Source organism: Diutina rugosa (genome assembly GCF_008704595.1).
Source record: "Diutina rugosa strain CBS 613 chromosome Unknown scaffold3_size541584, whole genome shotgun sequence".
In the NCBI taxonomy this organism is placed as follows: Eukaryota; Fungi; Ascomycota; class Pichiomycetes; order Serinales; family Debaryomycetaceae; genus Diutina; species Diutina rugosa.
The window spans coordinates 139622-155678 of NW_022995077.1; the positions used below are offsets into that span (position 1 = coordinate 139622).

General features: G+C 48.4%; 9 protein-coding genes across 9 annotated transcripts; 6 read left to right on the forward strand and 3 right to left on the reverse strand. All coding sequences in view use genetic code 12, as the record gives it.

Annotated features, from left to right (window-relative positions):
* Positions 1 to 335: 335 nt before the first annotated feature.
* Positions 336 to 773, forward strand: DUT1 (bifunctional dITP/dUTP diphosphatase; the record flags this gene model as incomplete). The annotated part of the gene is made up of 1 exon (XM_034158987.1): positions 336 to 773. One exon carries the CDS (start codon positions 336 to 338, stop codon positions 771 to 773), a length of 438 nt encoding a protein of 145 aa, XP_034014376.1.
* A 187-nt stretch (positions 774 to 960) lies between these two features.
* On the forward strand, positions 961 to 1527 carry DIURU_000710 (GNAT family N-acetyltransferase; the record flags this gene model as incomplete). Its single annotated transcript, XM_034158989.1, has 1 exon — positions 961 to 1527. The coding sequence occupies one exon, from the start codon at positions 961 to 963 to the stop codon at positions 1525 to 1527; it is 567 nt and encodes a 188-aa protein (XP_034014377.1).
* A 213-nt stretch (positions 1528 to 1740) lies between these two features.
* Positions 1741 to 2628, forward strand: AYR1 (acylglycerone-phosphate reductase; the record flags this gene model as incomplete). The annotated part of the gene is made up of 1 exon (XM_034158990.1): positions 1741 to 2628. The coding sequence occupies one exon, from the start codon at positions 1741 to 1743 to the stop codon at positions 2626 to 2628; it is 888 nt and encodes a 295-aa protein (XP_034014378.1).
* A 1772-nt stretch (positions 2629 to 4400) lies between these two features.
* On the forward strand, positions 4401 to 6449 carry DIURU_000712 (protein-transporting protein; the record flags this gene model as incomplete). The annotated part of the gene is made up of 1 exon (XM_034158991.1): positions 4401 to 6449. One exon carries the CDS (start codon positions 4401 to 4403, stop codon positions 6447 to 6449), a length of 2049 nt encoding a protein of 682 aa, XP_034014379.1.
* Positions 6450 to 10033: 3584 nt separating this feature from the next.
* NAT5 (peptide alpha-N-acetyltransferase subunit) lies at positions 10034 to 10549 on the reverse strand (the record flags this gene model as incomplete). The annotated part of the gene is made up of 1 exon (XM_034158992.1): positions 10034 to 10549. The coding sequence occupies one exon, from the start codon at positions 10547 to 10549 to the stop codon at positions 10034 to 10036; it is 516 nt and encodes a 171-aa protein (XP_034014380.1).
* A 448-nt stretch (positions 10550 to 10997) lies between these two features.
* Positions 10998 to 11444, forward strand: DAP1 (Dap1p; the record flags this gene model as incomplete). Its single annotated transcript, XM_034158993.1, has 1 exon — positions 10998 to 11444. The coding sequence occupies one exon, from the start codon at positions 10998 to 11000 to the stop codon at positions 11442 to 11444; it is 447 nt and encodes a 148-aa protein (XP_034014381.1).
* An 88-nt stretch (positions 11445 to 11532) lies between these two features.
* DIURU_000715 (uncharacterized protein) lies at positions 11533 to 14118 on the reverse strand (the record flags this gene model as incomplete). The annotated part of the gene is made up of 1 exon (XM_034158994.1): positions 11533 to 14118. The coding sequence occupies one exon, from the start codon at positions 14116 to 14118 to the stop codon at positions 11533 to 11535; it is 2586 nt and encodes an 861-aa protein (XP_034014382.1).
* A 210-nt stretch (positions 14119 to 14328) lies between these two features.
* Positions 14329 to 15630, forward strand: DIURU_000716 (uncharacterized protein; the record flags this gene model as incomplete). The annotated part of the gene is made up of 1 exon (XM_034158995.1): positions 14329 to 15630. The coding sequence occupies one exon, from the start codon at positions 14329 to 14331 to the stop codon at positions 15628 to 15630; it is 1302 nt and encodes a 433-aa protein (XP_034014383.1).
* A 74-nt stretch (positions 15631 to 15704) lies between these two features.
* On the reverse strand, positions 15705 to 16007 carry DIURU_000717 (mitochondrial 37S ribosomal protein mS33; the record flags this gene model as incomplete). The annotated part of the gene is made up of 1 exon (XM_034158996.1): positions 15705 to 16007. The coding sequence occupies one exon, from the start codon at positions 16005 to 16007 to the stop codon at positions 15705 to 15707; it is 303 nt and encodes a 100-aa protein (XP_034014384.1).
* Between the last annotated feature and the right edge of the window lie 50 nt (positions 16008 to 16057).

Here is a 16057-nt window from a genome sequence, read left to right on the forward strand (position 1 = left end):
CTTTCTTTCCTCGTGCGAAATCGGAGCTTACCCCCCTGAAGGGTGCCCCCACCCTCGGTGTAAGTGTAACTATTAGGGTGTCTCCCCCAATGTAAAGTGCCGCCCCCACACCCGACTCGGACTCCAAAGCATACGCTAAACGAAGACCCGGTCCTGGTCCGCTGTTTTTTTCCTCTCCTTGTCCTAAGCCTCAGCAAGACGCGTGTTTAAGTTGGAGTAGAGAGCGACGCGTCTTGCAGACGGCACGCGTCCAGCCTACCCAGCGCGCGCCGCACTATTCCTCATCACCTCTATCCAGCCTTACCCATCTCTTTATCCTCATACACACAATTCCCATGTCTCCCAAGTTGCAAGTGTTCAAGCGTCTGGCGCACGCCATCCTCCCCACTAAAGGCTCAGCTCTCGCCGCCGGCTATGACTTGTACGCCCTGGAAAACACCATCGTCCCCGGCCGAGGCCAGGCCCTCGTCAGCACCGACATCCTGATCATTGTCCCCGAAGGCACCTACGGGCGGGTGGCGCCCCGCAGTGGGTTGGCGGTGAAGCACGGTATCTCCACTGGCGCTGGCGTCATCGACGCCGACTACCGCGGCGAAGTGAAGGTGGTGTTGTTCAACCACAAGGAGCTGGACTTCATCGTCGCCCGGGGCGACCGCATCGCGCAATTGGTGCTTGAAGTGATTGTCAACGCCGACATTGCCGAGATCTCCGAAGCTGAACTCACTCAAACCGAACGTGGCGCTGGCGGCTTCGGTTCCACCGGTACCAACTAATCACTCAATTGACATGAACTTTTCACGCATATAGATAATAGCTTTCAATAAAGACTTCTCACCAGTGGATTTCGGGTCTTCATCAGAAATTTCGGCAATGGTAGCCGCCGCGGAACCAGTCTCCGTAAAACGGTCGCGGCAACCCCACCAATAGTTAGAGGGTTCTACCAACAAAGCACAAACACCAATGGCCATTACCATCAGACCAGCCACTCCTGACGATATACCATGGATGGTCGACATCTCCTCCATTAATGCTAAGGCCAACGTCTCCAGCTTTACTCGAGGTTTCATCCAGAGCCCACTTCCTGCCGATTTGATTGAGAGATGGCTCCCTCATATCGCGGTGGCCACCGTCGATGGCGTCACCGCCGGCTTCGCCCACAGTGCTCCGGCACCACCGCCTTCCGCGCCGCGTCCTCCAGAACCAGTATCGTGCCATATCGTTGATAACGCCGCCCGTATTTTAGTGGACGGACAGCCGCTTTCCACGCTCAACTACGAGTTCTACGGACCGGCGCTCGTGGCAGCCGACTACCGCGGCCAGGGCGTATATGGCACTCTCTTTCGTCACATTGTCGCCACTGCCCGGCAACAGCACCGCCAGGCACTCGTAGCGTTTGTCGACGCCGACAACCCGGCGTCGCTCGCCGTCCACACCCATCTCGGATTTAACGTTATTGACGACCTCGCCATTCACGGCCGCAACTTCCACATCCTCGTCTACCTGATCACCGAAAACACCTCCACGTAATTAGTAAAGGCCAGCGACATCGCCTGATTATAGCTGTTTAGTAACTCGAGAGTAACCAGGGCATTTCGTGGTCAATGGACTAAGTCCGCGAAGGGCGCATGTAGGAAGGACGCACCTTCACATGCGCCGTGGTGCTGAGCGTGCGCATCCCGCAAATGCCCCCCGCCTTCCTGCCATAAGCGCTTAACACCACCCTCCCTTTTCACCACTACCATGTCGGAACGGAAGAAGATCGCCCTCGTCACCGGTGCCTCCCTGGGCATCGGGTTTGCCCTTGCCAAGGAATTGACCACCCGTGGCTACCAGGTGTACGCCGGAGCTCGCCGAGTGGCGCCCATGGAGCCACTTAAGCAGTACGGGGTTATCCCTATCGAATTGGACGTGTCCCTGCTTGAACTGGTGAAGAAGACCAAGCAGTACATTTTGGAACACGCCGGCGACTCGTTGGACTTGTTGGTGAACAACGCCGGTACCCTGTGCTCGTTCCCCTGTACCGATTTGCAGGACACCGACGCCATTGCCTGCTACCAAGTGAACGTGTTTGGCCCCATGAGAATGGTGAAGGAGTTTGCCCCATTGCTCATCAAGGCCCAGGGTACCATCACTTTCACCGGTAGTGTCACCGGGGTGGTGGCGTTCCCGTTCTCGGCGGGGTACAACTCACTGAAGGCGGCGATCCACCAATACGCGGCGACGTTGCGGGTGGAAATGAAGCCGTTCAACGTCAAAGTACTCAACATTGTCACCGGTGGCGTTGACACTAACATCGCCGACACCCGCCCCATGCCCAAGGACTCGTACTATAACTTGCCGTCGTTGTTAGATGCATTTGAAGAACGCAAGTCGATGGCGAAGCGTAACGCGCCCATGCTGGCTCCCGATTACGCTCGCGAGGTCGCCAACGATATCGAACGTCTCCACCTGACCTCGGGCCCGTTGAACTACTATAGAGGTACCAAGGCGTGGTTCTTGGGCCACTTGTTGTGGTGGGCGCCGCGCTGGCTCGTAGAGAAGGGGCTTTTGCGTAAGTTTGGCTTCACCGAAGGGTTCAAGCAATTGTACCAGAAGTATGTCGTTCGCCGTGACTTGAAGAAGGATTAGCCTGCTAAGTATTATGATGAAATTTGAGAACCCGAAACTTTCTGTGGGTTGTAGTATATTAGACTTCGGTCACGTTTGTCTAAGGTTATTGATTTTTGTCTGAATATTTCCAATCTCTGCTTTACACTTGACTCGCCGTTGACTCCATGATTGGTACTTGGACGCAAGCTTGTCGTAGGTCACTTGAGCGCCAAACGTATGCCGACGTAGTACTTCAATTTGCTTGAGGTGATGCGGTGACGGTGTGGTTTCCCCAGTAGGCAGTTTCGGATCAGTCGTCTTCGTATTGTTGCCTAAGCGCTTGCAATAGGCGATTTCAGTGGACAAAGCTTCTTGGTAGATGCCTGCGGCGTGATTCACTAGCTCTTTAAGCTCGACAATGAATTCTTTTGTTATCGCTAATTCTCTGTAGACGGCGCTCTGATCATTGAGCAATTCCTGAAGCCGAGTCAATCGGTCAACTTTGGACTGGATTGCCACATCATTGATTTCGTTGATCATTGGTGTTTGCTTTTCTTTGTCGAAGCTGGGTATTTGTTTAGAGTTTAATTTATGATCATGCAAGTGGTGTTTCAGAATTAGCGAGGTGGTACCACTACGAAAAGAGTGATAGTCACCATATCCTAACTATAGTAGGGTATGGAACTGACGAAATTTTATTCAAGTTGTGCTATACCACTAAGCTCTAATTGGATTACCTTCAACTTCGCTGCAAGCTCAATCCGCTGTTGGTTCCAAGACTCCTTTTTCAACGAAGATGAAGCAACATTTTCCAATGCCAGCCTCAACACGTCACGTAATTCATTACAATGTGGTGAGGGTTCCATGGCATTGATAGGGTATTCAGTATACGCTGACGTTATCCTATGAATCGATGTCTGACAGCACATGGTTACATTTGAGAGATTTGCATGATAAGTCTGCGCAACACTGAATAAAATCTTTGTGAGCTCAATGATGATAAACTTTGCAACACGAGCCTGCGTAATCAGACCGTAATTGGCGATTAATTGACATTGAGATTTGAGGTAGTGCAATTCGATGATTGTAGCCACATTTGAAAGGTCATCAGTGCATGGCGTGTTAACAGATTGATATAACATTGATATTTTTGATCACACGTCTCGATGAAACCTTATATAGACTCCCATCTGAGTCCATGAGTCCTGCAGTATTTCAAACGTGTCTCGGGTGGTTAAAAGAAATTCCAGTACAACCTTCACAACATTGCAAATAGATGGGAAGTCCAGATCCAAGGACTTAAATAAAGTCCCGAATGTACCAGTGAATACATCTATTCAGGAAGATGATTTAGCGGCCAGCTCATCGTTCAACGTATGCTGCATCGAGCCTAACAAGTTTTGGAGACAACATCCAGGTAACCCACTAACTTCATTATTGAGTGATCATCAACATATTTCAACAACGACAGCTTCAATCGCTTGATCCACCACCCTCTGTCGAAGGTCGTAACCTCGTTAAGGGATTTCCGCCGCACGCACATGACAATCATCCTCCACTAGTACGTCTTGGCACCTTCATATTTCCAATGAACCGTTACGTCAACACCGAACACCCACTTTAATGTTTTGGAGCACCACTATCGTCACAATGTCGCAATTGTTCATTCTGTCAACATCCAGCACTGAAAGTCCGTATTCATTGTTCACTAGTCATAGTTAAGCGCACGCGTGTCCCCTGCACACAACCGAGGAGAGCGCGCTCAATTTTTCAAATACAACACGTAACCGCTTTAAGACCTCACCTCCACTATGGCCTCGTCAGAATACACATATGACGCCGAGGGCGAAGTGTGGCCCTTCTACGTGATGGCGGTGTTGTCGTTTGTACTTCTCCCTATGACCGCCCAATGGATATACTCTGTTCTTCAGCGGGATTTGGGGCTGAACAAGGGCATTACCGGTGCTATCGACGTCACCGTCGGCGACGATGCCGAAGTCGCCAACGTCACCAAATACCGCCGCAAGCTGAACCGCTCCAAGGTGTTCACCAAGAGATTGTTGGTGATCATCCTTGGCTGGGCCGCCGTCGCCTACATTGGTCTCTACTTGACGAAAGAGGCCACCACCGCCGCCGTCAAGTTTGACCCTTACGCGCTTTTGGATGTTTCCGTCACTGCCAGCGACCGTGAAATCAAGTCAAAGTACCGTAAGTTGTCCATCACCCACCACCCGGATAAGTTGAGTGGCAAAGGTCTTTCCGATAAGGAACGTGAGGCCGCCGAACAATTGTGGGTGCAAATCGGGTTGGCTTACAAGTCGTTGACCGACCCCGCCACCAAGGAAAACTTCATCAAGTACGGTCACCCCGATGGGCCTCAAGAAGTCACCCACGGCATTGCCCTCCCCACGTTCTTGGTCGAGGGTAAGTACTCTTGGGTCATGGTGATCATCTACTTCGCGTTGATCGGTGGGCTTTTGCCTTACATTGTCGGTCTGTGGTGGAACAACGTCAAGCTGCACACCAAAAAGGGTTTGCATGTGGACACTGCTGCCCACTTCACCCGTCGTTTGGCTGACAGAAACCCCGCTAAAGTGGTGACTCCTGATACCATCTTGGAATGGGTGGTGTTCCTGCAAGAGATCCAAGCTCAATTCAGAAAGAAGTACACTCCGGCTCAATTGTTCGAACTCGTCAAATTGCACTTGACTCGCCAGGACGCAGGCGCCAAGGAAGCCGACAAACTTAAGTTAGTAGCAATGTTGCCTAACCTTATTAGTGGGTTGGCTGATATTGCCACTGTGTTCCGTCAACCTGAAGTGGTGTTGCCCGCGATTGAGCTCCAAAAGCTGCTTGTTGCTGCTGTCAACTTCAATGGCAAGTACCAAGAGCTTTGGCAATTACCTTATGTTGACCCTAAGGTGGTGGAAAAGCAACCGGTTCAAAAGCTTGGTAAGTTGTTGACTTTGACTCCTGAAGAACAAAAGAAGGTGTTGGGCATCAAGAGCGATGACAAGCTCGCCGCTGCGATTAATGTCGCCAAGTACATCCCGGCTTTGCGTGTGGTTCTGGCCAAATTTGTTGTGCCCGATGAGCCCCATGTCACCCCTTCGTCGACCGCGTTTTTGGATATCAAGTTTTTGGTGAAGGGATGGAGACTCAAGCTGTGCCCTGAGTTGCCTGAAGAACGCTTAGAAGACGAAGAAACTATGGAATACTTGCGTAACCCCCTCATCACCAACGATAACCAGCCTCAGCTTCCAGTGGCGTACGCTCCTTACTTCCCGCTGCAAATATTCAACAACTGGACGGGGCTCTTGATTAACCAATTGGACAACAAGATTGTTGACAACTCCAGCGCGTTCAAGGTGACGAACATCGACTTGCTGAACCTCGACTTGACCCAGGAGGAATGGATCGATGGCAAAAAGGTGGTGGTTTCGTCGTTTAAGGTGCAACTTCCTGGCCCCACCCCGCCTCTGCCCGGTACTTACCCGTTCCGGGTGGTGCTCAAAAACAACGCCTACTATGGGTGTGATGTCGATATCCCCGTGTTTATGGATGTGAAGCCAGCCCCTATTCGCATGGATACGAAGAAGTTCGTCACCAAGTCGAAGAAAACGCGCATTTCCACTGGCGATCTGGATTCGGAAGAAGAATCTGATTCTGACTCTGAGTCTGACATGTCGGACGCTGACGCCAACGAGGTGCTGGCGGCGCTTAAAGCGTTGAAGGGGCTCGCCGAAGAGAAGGCTGCCCTGTCCAAGGTGCAAGAAATCGACTCTGATGACGACAACGAGCTGGTGTTCTCCGACATCAACACCGACACCGAGGATGAAGCTGAGGAAGTGAAGAAGTAATGCATGTACTAATAGACACGATTAACAACCTTGAGCCTCCTTACATATTCAATATCATACGAGCTAGTTTATCTAAACAAATTATGTCTGCTTTCGGTGGAAGATCGACACCGTAGCAATGTATAATATAAAAATTGCATGCAAACACGGCTGAGGTCTCAAACTTGAGGATCACGGTCAACACAAAGTAAGGACCTTGAACGTCAAAGTTGGAGTTGTCGTGGTAGCAAAACTTGCTTTGACATCTCGAAGAATGTTAATGCCAACTTCCCTACTAACATTTGACACCGAACGCATTCATCCATCTCGAATTCAGCTATTTGATAAAGAAGTTCGAACAGATTCTTTCTTCTCTATACATCTAAAATGCCATTACCCGAAATCGAACTCTGAAACTATTGTTTGATCATTATGATAAAACTCGTCAAATATCGATTCTGATTTAATAGTCGACTCTGTGTAAAAGCCAGTACAGTAGTAATAACCAACCAGGGTATTCGCACACTTCAGGTTACTTCCACCGAGTTAAACTTCCTTTGAAAGAACTTTCCGTAACTCAAAAAATGTCACATTAACAACAGGATAACCATTGATATTCTATATTTAAAGAAGCAGTGTGAAGTGCTAGTATTAGTGTCATCACATATACACGACTGCGCCAATTACTATTTGGTGAAAGACATAGATGATAGAAGTAGACAACATAACAATCATGTCCTGCATTTGCAAACCAACCCTGCATACAACGGAAGGCGCATAGGCGACAAGTTTAGCACAACACTACGAGCATATTTAGCAGTGGCGAATTTGACCAGACGCAAAACGAACCACCAACTAATTTGATCCATTCAGCTATCAGTTTCGAGAAAGAAAAAAAAAAAAAAAAAAAAAAAAAAAAAAAAAAAAAAAAAAAAAAAAAAAAAAAAAATAAAAAAANTTGAAGTTTAATATAAAATCAGGTGAAATCGATAAGATCATTCTGTTTGCTTCATAAATTTTGTTGGCACTGAAAGTATAGTTGATGTGATTTTGAAGGGGTTTACTTCGAAATTGGAGACTTTAAGTGGTTTGATGTGGCCAAAAAAAACTTTTTTTTTTTCAGTCGAAATTTATTTTTCTCGAATCTGAGTTTGTGACGTGTCCTATTACATCTAGTGAGCATTGAAATTAATCTGCGATGGTTGTAGCAGTGATGAGAGAGGTGTAATACGTCGTCTATGTTTGATACTTATATGCAGGTGCATCAAGGGAAATGCAGAACACAAAAAGGTGAGTTCCAAAACGCACTTACAAAGTGACTAAATCGTATTTCTCAGAGTTTTCATAGTTCTTTGGCACGTATATTTGGTGTGATGTGTTCAAATGGCAGCTAACGCTCATACTGACATAGATATCACAGTTTTAAGTTTGAGATACTGCACACAATCATTGCATGTGCATATGGCCGACAAATGTTCAGCCTGGTTTTTCATGACGTATACGACACTCTAGAAAAATTGAAAACACCACCATAAAGTATACGGTGTAAATAGAACTTACCACAGCAAATGGGATTTTTCTGAATTTTGTTAAGAAAAACTTCAAAGTGTGATATAAAATCAGGGAAAATTGGCACAGACTTCTAACTAGCACCATAAGTTTCTTTAGTATCAGAAGTACAGTAGATAATTATTTGGGTGGGTTGACGTTCGATTTGAAGTAGTTTCATGTATGTCAAGAAATGAAATTAAGGGGGAGCCATAAAAATTGTCTTGGGCGTTGATGTTAGAACCAAACACTCGCTTGTGCTTTGTAACAATTGTTGGCACCTGAAGTATAGGTGGTGTGTTTTTATGCAAGTTGACGAAAGATTTGACGTAGCTGGAGCAAGGGCACTCTTCTGTCAGTACCTGCAGGACGGGTAGATGACTGCAGTACACACATAAACATGGCGCTACGAGTTGCAAATCGTGAGTAGGTCTAGCACGTCACTACTGTCATATTTGTAAATTGGTAGACTATTGGCCACAGAATTCTTATTAAGTTAGAGAGGATACTGAGGTAGTTGTCATGCTTTCAAGTGCGATCTTTAGAAGTTCCTGCATGTAATGGAGGAGTTTTCAAATGAAGCATTCACCAACAATAAGACAGGTCATGTGAGTTCTGCTGCCAATTCCATGATCCCCACGATTCAAATATATGTGGTATAGCTATCAGACTCTGTTCCTAGGAAAAAAAAAATTCTCCAAAAAAAATTTGAAAAATTAATTTGAAATATTTTTTGACGGGCGGTGCAGTGTATTATTTGCAGGAATTGATGAATGGCGCGCTATAGTATGTACAGGATATAAGTGAGTATATGACGGGCCAAAATTCACACTTGAATCAATCGGTTTACCACTAGGATTATTAGTGACACATTATAGAAAGTAGCGCTTTCAACTTGGATGCTGAGGTTCATATTTTGCCACAAATTGGTATTGCAATTGTGAGCATATTGTACAGATATCTAAATCATGTTTCAAGATCCTACATACAACTTCAGTCAAAGCTAAGTACCAACTTTGTTGAAGTCAAAGTTCTAAACATAAGTACGGCACTAGAGTAAGAATTCGCTTGCCGCGGAGGTTCGAAGCTGATCGCTCGTTTTATTCATCATCTTAATCTTCTTGGAGACTATCATGAGTCGGAATGCACTCTGGTCTTCGCCAACCGGACCCATAACCTACAGGTATGGTATCTGGTACTGATAGACGCTTTTGTCAACGCTGCCAGCCCGCCTTTGAAGAGCGGTAGCCGCCGCTGACGCTACTACTTGCTGCTCGCTGTTTGCTGATTTGCTGGTGTGCTAAGTCGCTTCCAGCCACCAAAAACTTCGAAGAATTGGCGGCTGAGTCGACTGCTCGCTGGACATGACTCGTGCTCTGCCGCGCTGCAACCAGTAACACTCCATGGCCATCCCGTAGGCGGGGGAGATAGTGCAACTTTATACACATCGCCTATGGGTGGTAAACAAGACACTCCCATCTGAATGTATCCGCAGCGACAGATTAGCCCTGGTCGGTCGACAAGCGTATGCTTAGACCTCGCACAAAAACTGATGGCATTGGATTGACTGTTCGGTACTGTTTGACGCTATGGGGGACTGATGTGTCTTCCTTTCCAAGGTATATGAAAGTTTATTCGTATAGGTCAAAAGCTTAGACGGTTTTACTGTTGGAGATCAATTCATTCGAGTGCTGAAGATTGTAGACTCCTATTGTTCGCTTCACATGTCAAGCTGTTTTGCGTATATGCTAATTTTACTTTGTAGGCAATTACGAATCGTCTTATAAAAAGTTAGTGCGCGCATAAACTTGAAAGTGAGTAAGCGCTCATTGTCAGGATGATCATCTCTTCTTGGAAAACTTCAGTAGATAGACCGACTTTTATATGATCCGGTCCCACTACCTACATTCAAAATTAATACGTAGGGTCTCTCGAGCTCATAGGTGGTTACGTTTGAAACGTTCGAATTCAATACCATCGCTGTTTGTTTCTATCATATCTATTATGAATGTTCCCATCATTACGTACACAGCCCCTATTTACATTACGCCATCAATTCATACCTCTTTAGTGTAGATGTAGGCGTCCGGGTTGTCCAACCCTTGCTCCTTATAGTAGTCAGCGACAACGTCCCCTTTGACGAATCCACGGGATTCGTACCACTTTTGGGCATCCTTATTGTCCACGTGAACGTGCAAAACAATCTTGTGAATGAATTTCTCCTTGGTTTGTTCCTCCAAGTACTGTAAAAGCTTCAGACCGATGCCTTGGTGTTGGTACGCAGGAAGCACCGCTAACAGCTCGATGTAGACCGCCAGAGGCACGGCATCTTTAATTGATGACGACGCTACCAGCGAGTCGTACAGCTGAGGTTGGGAAACAATGGCCTTGCCTCTGATCGCCCCAACGGGAAGTTCGCTGAAATAGGCGAGCTTGATGATGTGGCTCGAGTTCAATGAGTCCTGGTACCACGCTTCCGGGTAGGTGGTGGGGAGCACCGCCTCATTGATCTTTTTGAGCACGCCAAGGTTGTTTGGCGTGACGTCGTCAAGGGAGATGATGTCTCGACCCATGGCGCTTGGAAGTGGTTGGTGGTGCGACCTGAGGCAGGAGAGGTAATGCAAATGGTATATGGCCATTACGAAAAGTCAGAATAAATTAATCATTGATTGCGCTCATTGATGAATGTCGAGCAAGTGTTTGTTTCATGTAGGCTTTCAATCTTTAGTACGACATTATCTCGTGACCATAAACACTGTGGCATGTGCAACTATATTGTGAGCCAGCGATGTAACCAATAACTTTCCCGCCATTGCCAATTGACTACTATAGACTTCTTCCAAAAGTTACTTCTGTTAACATTGCGTAGCTACAATTAATTCTTTTCTAATCTCTTATTTCTCGTTTACTCGTATCGACGGAGGGGTTCCCTCCCTCCCTCTCTCCTCATTCACATGGCGAGCCGCACCACACTCCCTAGCCTCCTTTGCCACTTCCACACCAACCCAATTTCCTAGGAAAATGCAAGTCCTCGTGCTTATCATCATCGCTGTGTTCCTCTACCTCATCAAGGATGCGGTGAAGGAACTCTTGGGCTTATCTCCCGTGCTGAAGAAGGAAGAAGAAGTCCAAATTGTGGACGGCAAGTTCACGCCCAAATCCCTCGCCAAATACAATGGCGCTGATCACCCCAAGATTTTTATTGCCGTCAGAGGCAAGGTGTACGATGTGTCTCAAGGTAAGGCGTTCTACGGTCCTGGTGGCCCCTACGCTAATTTCGGTGGTAGAGACGCCCTGAGGGGTTTGGCTAAGAATTCGTTTGAGCTCGACAACTTGACTGCCATTGACCAGCCCATTGACACCTTAGCCGATTTGACCAGCGGCGAGAAGGAATCGTTGGACTCGTGGGAAGAACACTTCGAGAACAAGTACCCTGTGGTGGGCACTTTGCACGAAAATGAAGCCTAGAGAATGTGGTTGACGTTAGATTAGTAAGTATAATACAGAAATTAAGTGTTCGTAAACGTGGGGGGTGGGGGAGGAATAAATACATTCGTCAGTTCAGGGTGGCATCAAAGGCCAGCGCCACCTTGCGTCGGTGCCAGTGCTTCAAGAGGTCGATGTCGCGCGTGGGGTCCAGATCCAGCGGGACCATCACTCGCGTTATCGCCTCATCGACGGTGGGACCAGCCACAGCGCTGGTGTAGCCCACGGTATCGAGAATTGCCGCCTGTTGGTGTGCTCGTTTGGCAAACTCGTCGCTGATGCCAGCGATGGCGTCCACCGCCAGCTCGAGCTTTTCGGCGGCCTGCTTGATCGCCGGCGTCTCCATCGTCGCCCGCGACGGTGGCTCGCGCTTCGGCACCGCCATCGCTGCCGTCGTCGCTTGCACTTGCTTAAGCTGGCGTACCCAGTCATCGCGCTCCTTCTGAACTTGCTTGAGTGCCTGGGTGCATTGGTCAAGTTGCAAACGGAGCTCATCATTTTTGGGGTTGGCCACTCTCACTTTCGTTTGTGATTGCCCCGGTGGTCGTTCAAAGTCAAACACTGGGGTGGATATGTTGTTAAGAATGGTGGTAATGAGAGACCGTCCAGTGGCTCGCACTGACAGCAGTTGTAATTGAGGCTTTGATTCCCATTCCTTTTGTCGACTTTTCAGTGTCCACACCAAAAGTTGAGAGAAGCGGTCGCTCGCCAGCGCCGCCGGGTCCAAGTGCCGATAAAACTGATCTCGCGGCACTGATGGATGAAGTTCGGCTTGCATTCCCCGAAGCGAGAGCCGGCGCGATCGGTTTTGGAGCGTGGCTTGACGATCAGCGAGTGAGTTGCGTCGCAGGCGACGGTTTTCAAGCGATAATCTCAGCGACGACAAGGGGAACCCCATATCTCCTGCTGTCATTGATAATCGCTCACGCTTAACCGTGATTGGTTCGGGAAACTGCTCAGGGGAGATCTCCTCAATTGACTCCAGCGACTCTGATTCGGGAAACTGGCTTGTAGCTTCGACGCGCCTTCGTTTGTTTTGCGCGTCGCTGATCATGCTTGTTATGGTTCGGCTTTGCCCACCGCCGTTGCGGTTTGTGGTTTGGGAAAAAGCCATCGATTGGGAGTTGTCATAGGCGCCTTGAGGGATTTGTAGCGGGCGTCGTTTCCTCTGCGATGATCGGTCATTCGGCGATACCGGCGGGCGCGGCGGCGAGGGCGGCGATGGCGGGGTGGTGGTTTTGAGCGCGCTCACAGCGCTCGGAGCCGGGCGGGGGTCAGGAACGGTAACGCCGGAGGACGATGGCATGAACCATGGCGACTGCCTGGTAGAGGAAGAAGCGGCCATCCGAGCCGATCCAGATGAAGGGTGTGTTGCTGATGTGATGTTGTGCGCGCGAATATGTCGTCTGGGCTCAGAACCAGAACGCCGAGGTACATGCAGGAGCTGAAATTGGTACTCAATACCACCGCTACCATGATCGCCTCGAGCACTGTTATCAAAAATAGGTGGGGTCAGTTGAAACTTGATGATTCGACCATGATCTGGGTGTAGCTTAAGTTGGCGACGTAACCAGCCGTCGCTAGCCACAGTGTCGTCACTATCCTCTTCCGACAAGCGCATTTGGTACGCAAGTTGTTTGGCAAGCTTGTATATCCCCGGCGGCCATCTATCAGGAATTTGACGCACCAAACTTTTAGTCAATGGCAATGGCGGGTGCTGTTTGCGGTGCCTGAAATATTCCCGTACTCTTTGGAAGTATGGGTTCGGCTTATGGTTGCGTCCACACGCTTCAGCCATTGCTTGAGAAAGCGTCTCTTGAGCCTCCTGGTAACTTATCGGTGGAAGTGATGGTGATGGTGATTGCGATGGTGATGATGGCGCTGAAGCTGGTGTTGGTGACGGTGATAACGGCGGCAGTTCGACTGTATCTAAAGCCGATAACGGAAAGGCGATGTGTTTGCCGTTATCGGGATTTTGTGACAATTGCTGTAGCCAGTCACCATTGAACTTGGTATTGCCAATATGACGCTTGCGTTCTACAAGCAGAACTTCTTTCGACCCCGGATCATGGAACGGACTATCAAATGTAAGGTTTTCTCGGCGACGAAGCATATCGGAAAATGCTTGAGCACGAGCACCGCCATCAGTGGCCTGGTGTTCGCTTTCAGAAATGAGACGCTTACGAGTGTTGATGACATCATCAAGGGGTTCAGTGGCAACCGGGAGCCGCCGCGGTGGTCTCGATTTGGGAGCAATGACATCTACATCAGATGAACTGTAAAGGGTCTCGGGATGGGTGAATCCGACAAACGTCCGTCCTGGTATGACTTTTGGGATAGCTTTTGGTGATCTGGCAGTGGTATTGTCATATCGAGTTGTCGGAGGCTGAGACGGTGTCAAGATCTGCACAGGTGGTGGTTGTTTCAGTTGATCTTTTTGGGAATTTTGCGACGACGCTGGCTTCCTTGTTCTGCCTCCAATTATGCTAGAATCATAGGATTCAGTTGTGGTGGTCGACGACGAGTGCCTGGTCTGACGTCGTCGTGATGCCATGGGATGTGGGGACGGGTCGTGGACATCGTCGCTCCACTTCACCGGTTTGGACTTGGTCCGTCCCTTGGGACCCAGTACTTGGACGAACCGGATTTCCTTCATTTGTTTGTAAAATTGTCCCCTAACTGGGCCACAAGGATTTTTTTGGCAAGGTGGATCACTCTAACTATTGGGGTAATATTGGTAGTGCGAATCTGAAGAACCTCCTTCGCTGGTTGTGTGCCCTGTTTAGTCTCTCACCACTACTTCAAAAAACTATACACGCGTAAGGCTATCACCACAACAATTACCATCAATCATCACAACGATGAGATGAGCCATAACGGAACTGCCACATCTGCGATTACCACAACCATATCTCCATGCGGACACTACGTGGTGGCACTTGACGACGGCAATGCGAAGATATGTGCTGTGAATGGAGGACATGTCATCAAGAAATATCAGCTCCAACACCGTGGATATCCGGTATGGGAACCACTTGGTGATAATCCTGAGTGTACTAAAGTGGCCATTGTTGGTCAATTTACACTTACAGTGCTTATGGTTATGGATTTTGAAGGGATTGAGGCCGAACCTGTCATGGTATCGGTTGCCGGTCTTAAGCTCACAAACTTCAAGTGGATCTCAGCACAAACTGATCAACAGTTAGCTGCTGATGTTGATGACGATGCAGTGTTTATGGGAGTTTATTCGGGAGCAGTACAATTTGTGGTGACCACTGAATTCAATCTCAGTGCTCACTTATGGTCGCTTACTGCTTCCCAGCCATTACTACTGGTAGAAAACCCATTGGCAGTATCCACATCCACGTGTAATCTGTGGCTGATCTTATTGAGTCAAGGACAATGGCTTCTGTTTGCTAATGTTGGTGCTGCCAGTGTTGCCCTTGGTAATTTCCATTTGACTAAAGAGTATTCTGAGCCAAAATGGAGCCAATGGAACTCGAGCGGTACTTATTGGGCAGTACTGAATCTGTCATTATCGGGTACAGTGGTGGATATCTATACGCGTACTGGTGATTTATTAACTTGGTACGCTCATACTTTGGGAATTGATTATCAGCTCAAATGGATCACTGATAAGGCGATAGCCGGTGCCACTGTGGCTGACCATAAAGTCATTGTGGCGGTGTATAGTCTACTTGAAGGACGCATTGCTGAAGAGCTATTAGTGCAATTTTCGTTGGAAAGAAGAATATGGTGTGTCCATGAACATGGTGGCTATATTGAAATGAAACGTCCCATGGATAGCACTCGTCTTTTGCGAGTTTACGGAAGTGACGGAATCGTGGTGGTGGTGCTTGATCGTGAAGTGATCATTTGGGAATGGGTGGGGACATCATTAGTGGAACGAGCCGTGATTCGCGTCGATGATGTCCACAGTGTGTCACACCGTGACGCTCTGGTGTTTATCTGTGCTAACACGTCGGTAATTCAGTTTTCCATGGGGGTAGTTTCCACTTTATACCAAGGATCGTCACGGCTTCGACAAATGGTAGTTACCCCAGGTAACGGACCCATCGTGGTCGTTACCGGAGCCACCACCTGGGAAGAAATACTTGTACCTCGTCCCGCCGACTACGAAGTCACCGATACCTTTGCCGGGCGTTAATTTCCAAATATTTCGTTGAATAATGAAATTGTATATATATATGTACAAGTATGCTTAATATGATGTCACGCGGATTAGGACTTCTTCTTCTTGGGAGCACCCTTGTTGCGCTTCTTGCGGTCAGCGACCATCTTAAGACGGTACTGTTCCTTCGGGTCCACCAAGTTCAATTCAGGGAACCACTGTTTGAAGTCCTTAAACGTCGGCATCGCCGAGTTTTCCCCGTAGTACTTCACGACCTCGGGGCCTTTAAGCGGCGCACGCAACACCTTGGCCCCGTTGCGAGCACACGAGGGGTTCCAGGTGTGGCCGAAGATGGACGCCGAAAGCTTCTTCACCTCGTTAAGGCGGGCTTGAGCCGGCAACCGCTTGAGCATCCTTCGTCAACTGGAGTGTCAAAAAGTCGCACGAAAAATTCACCGTCGTG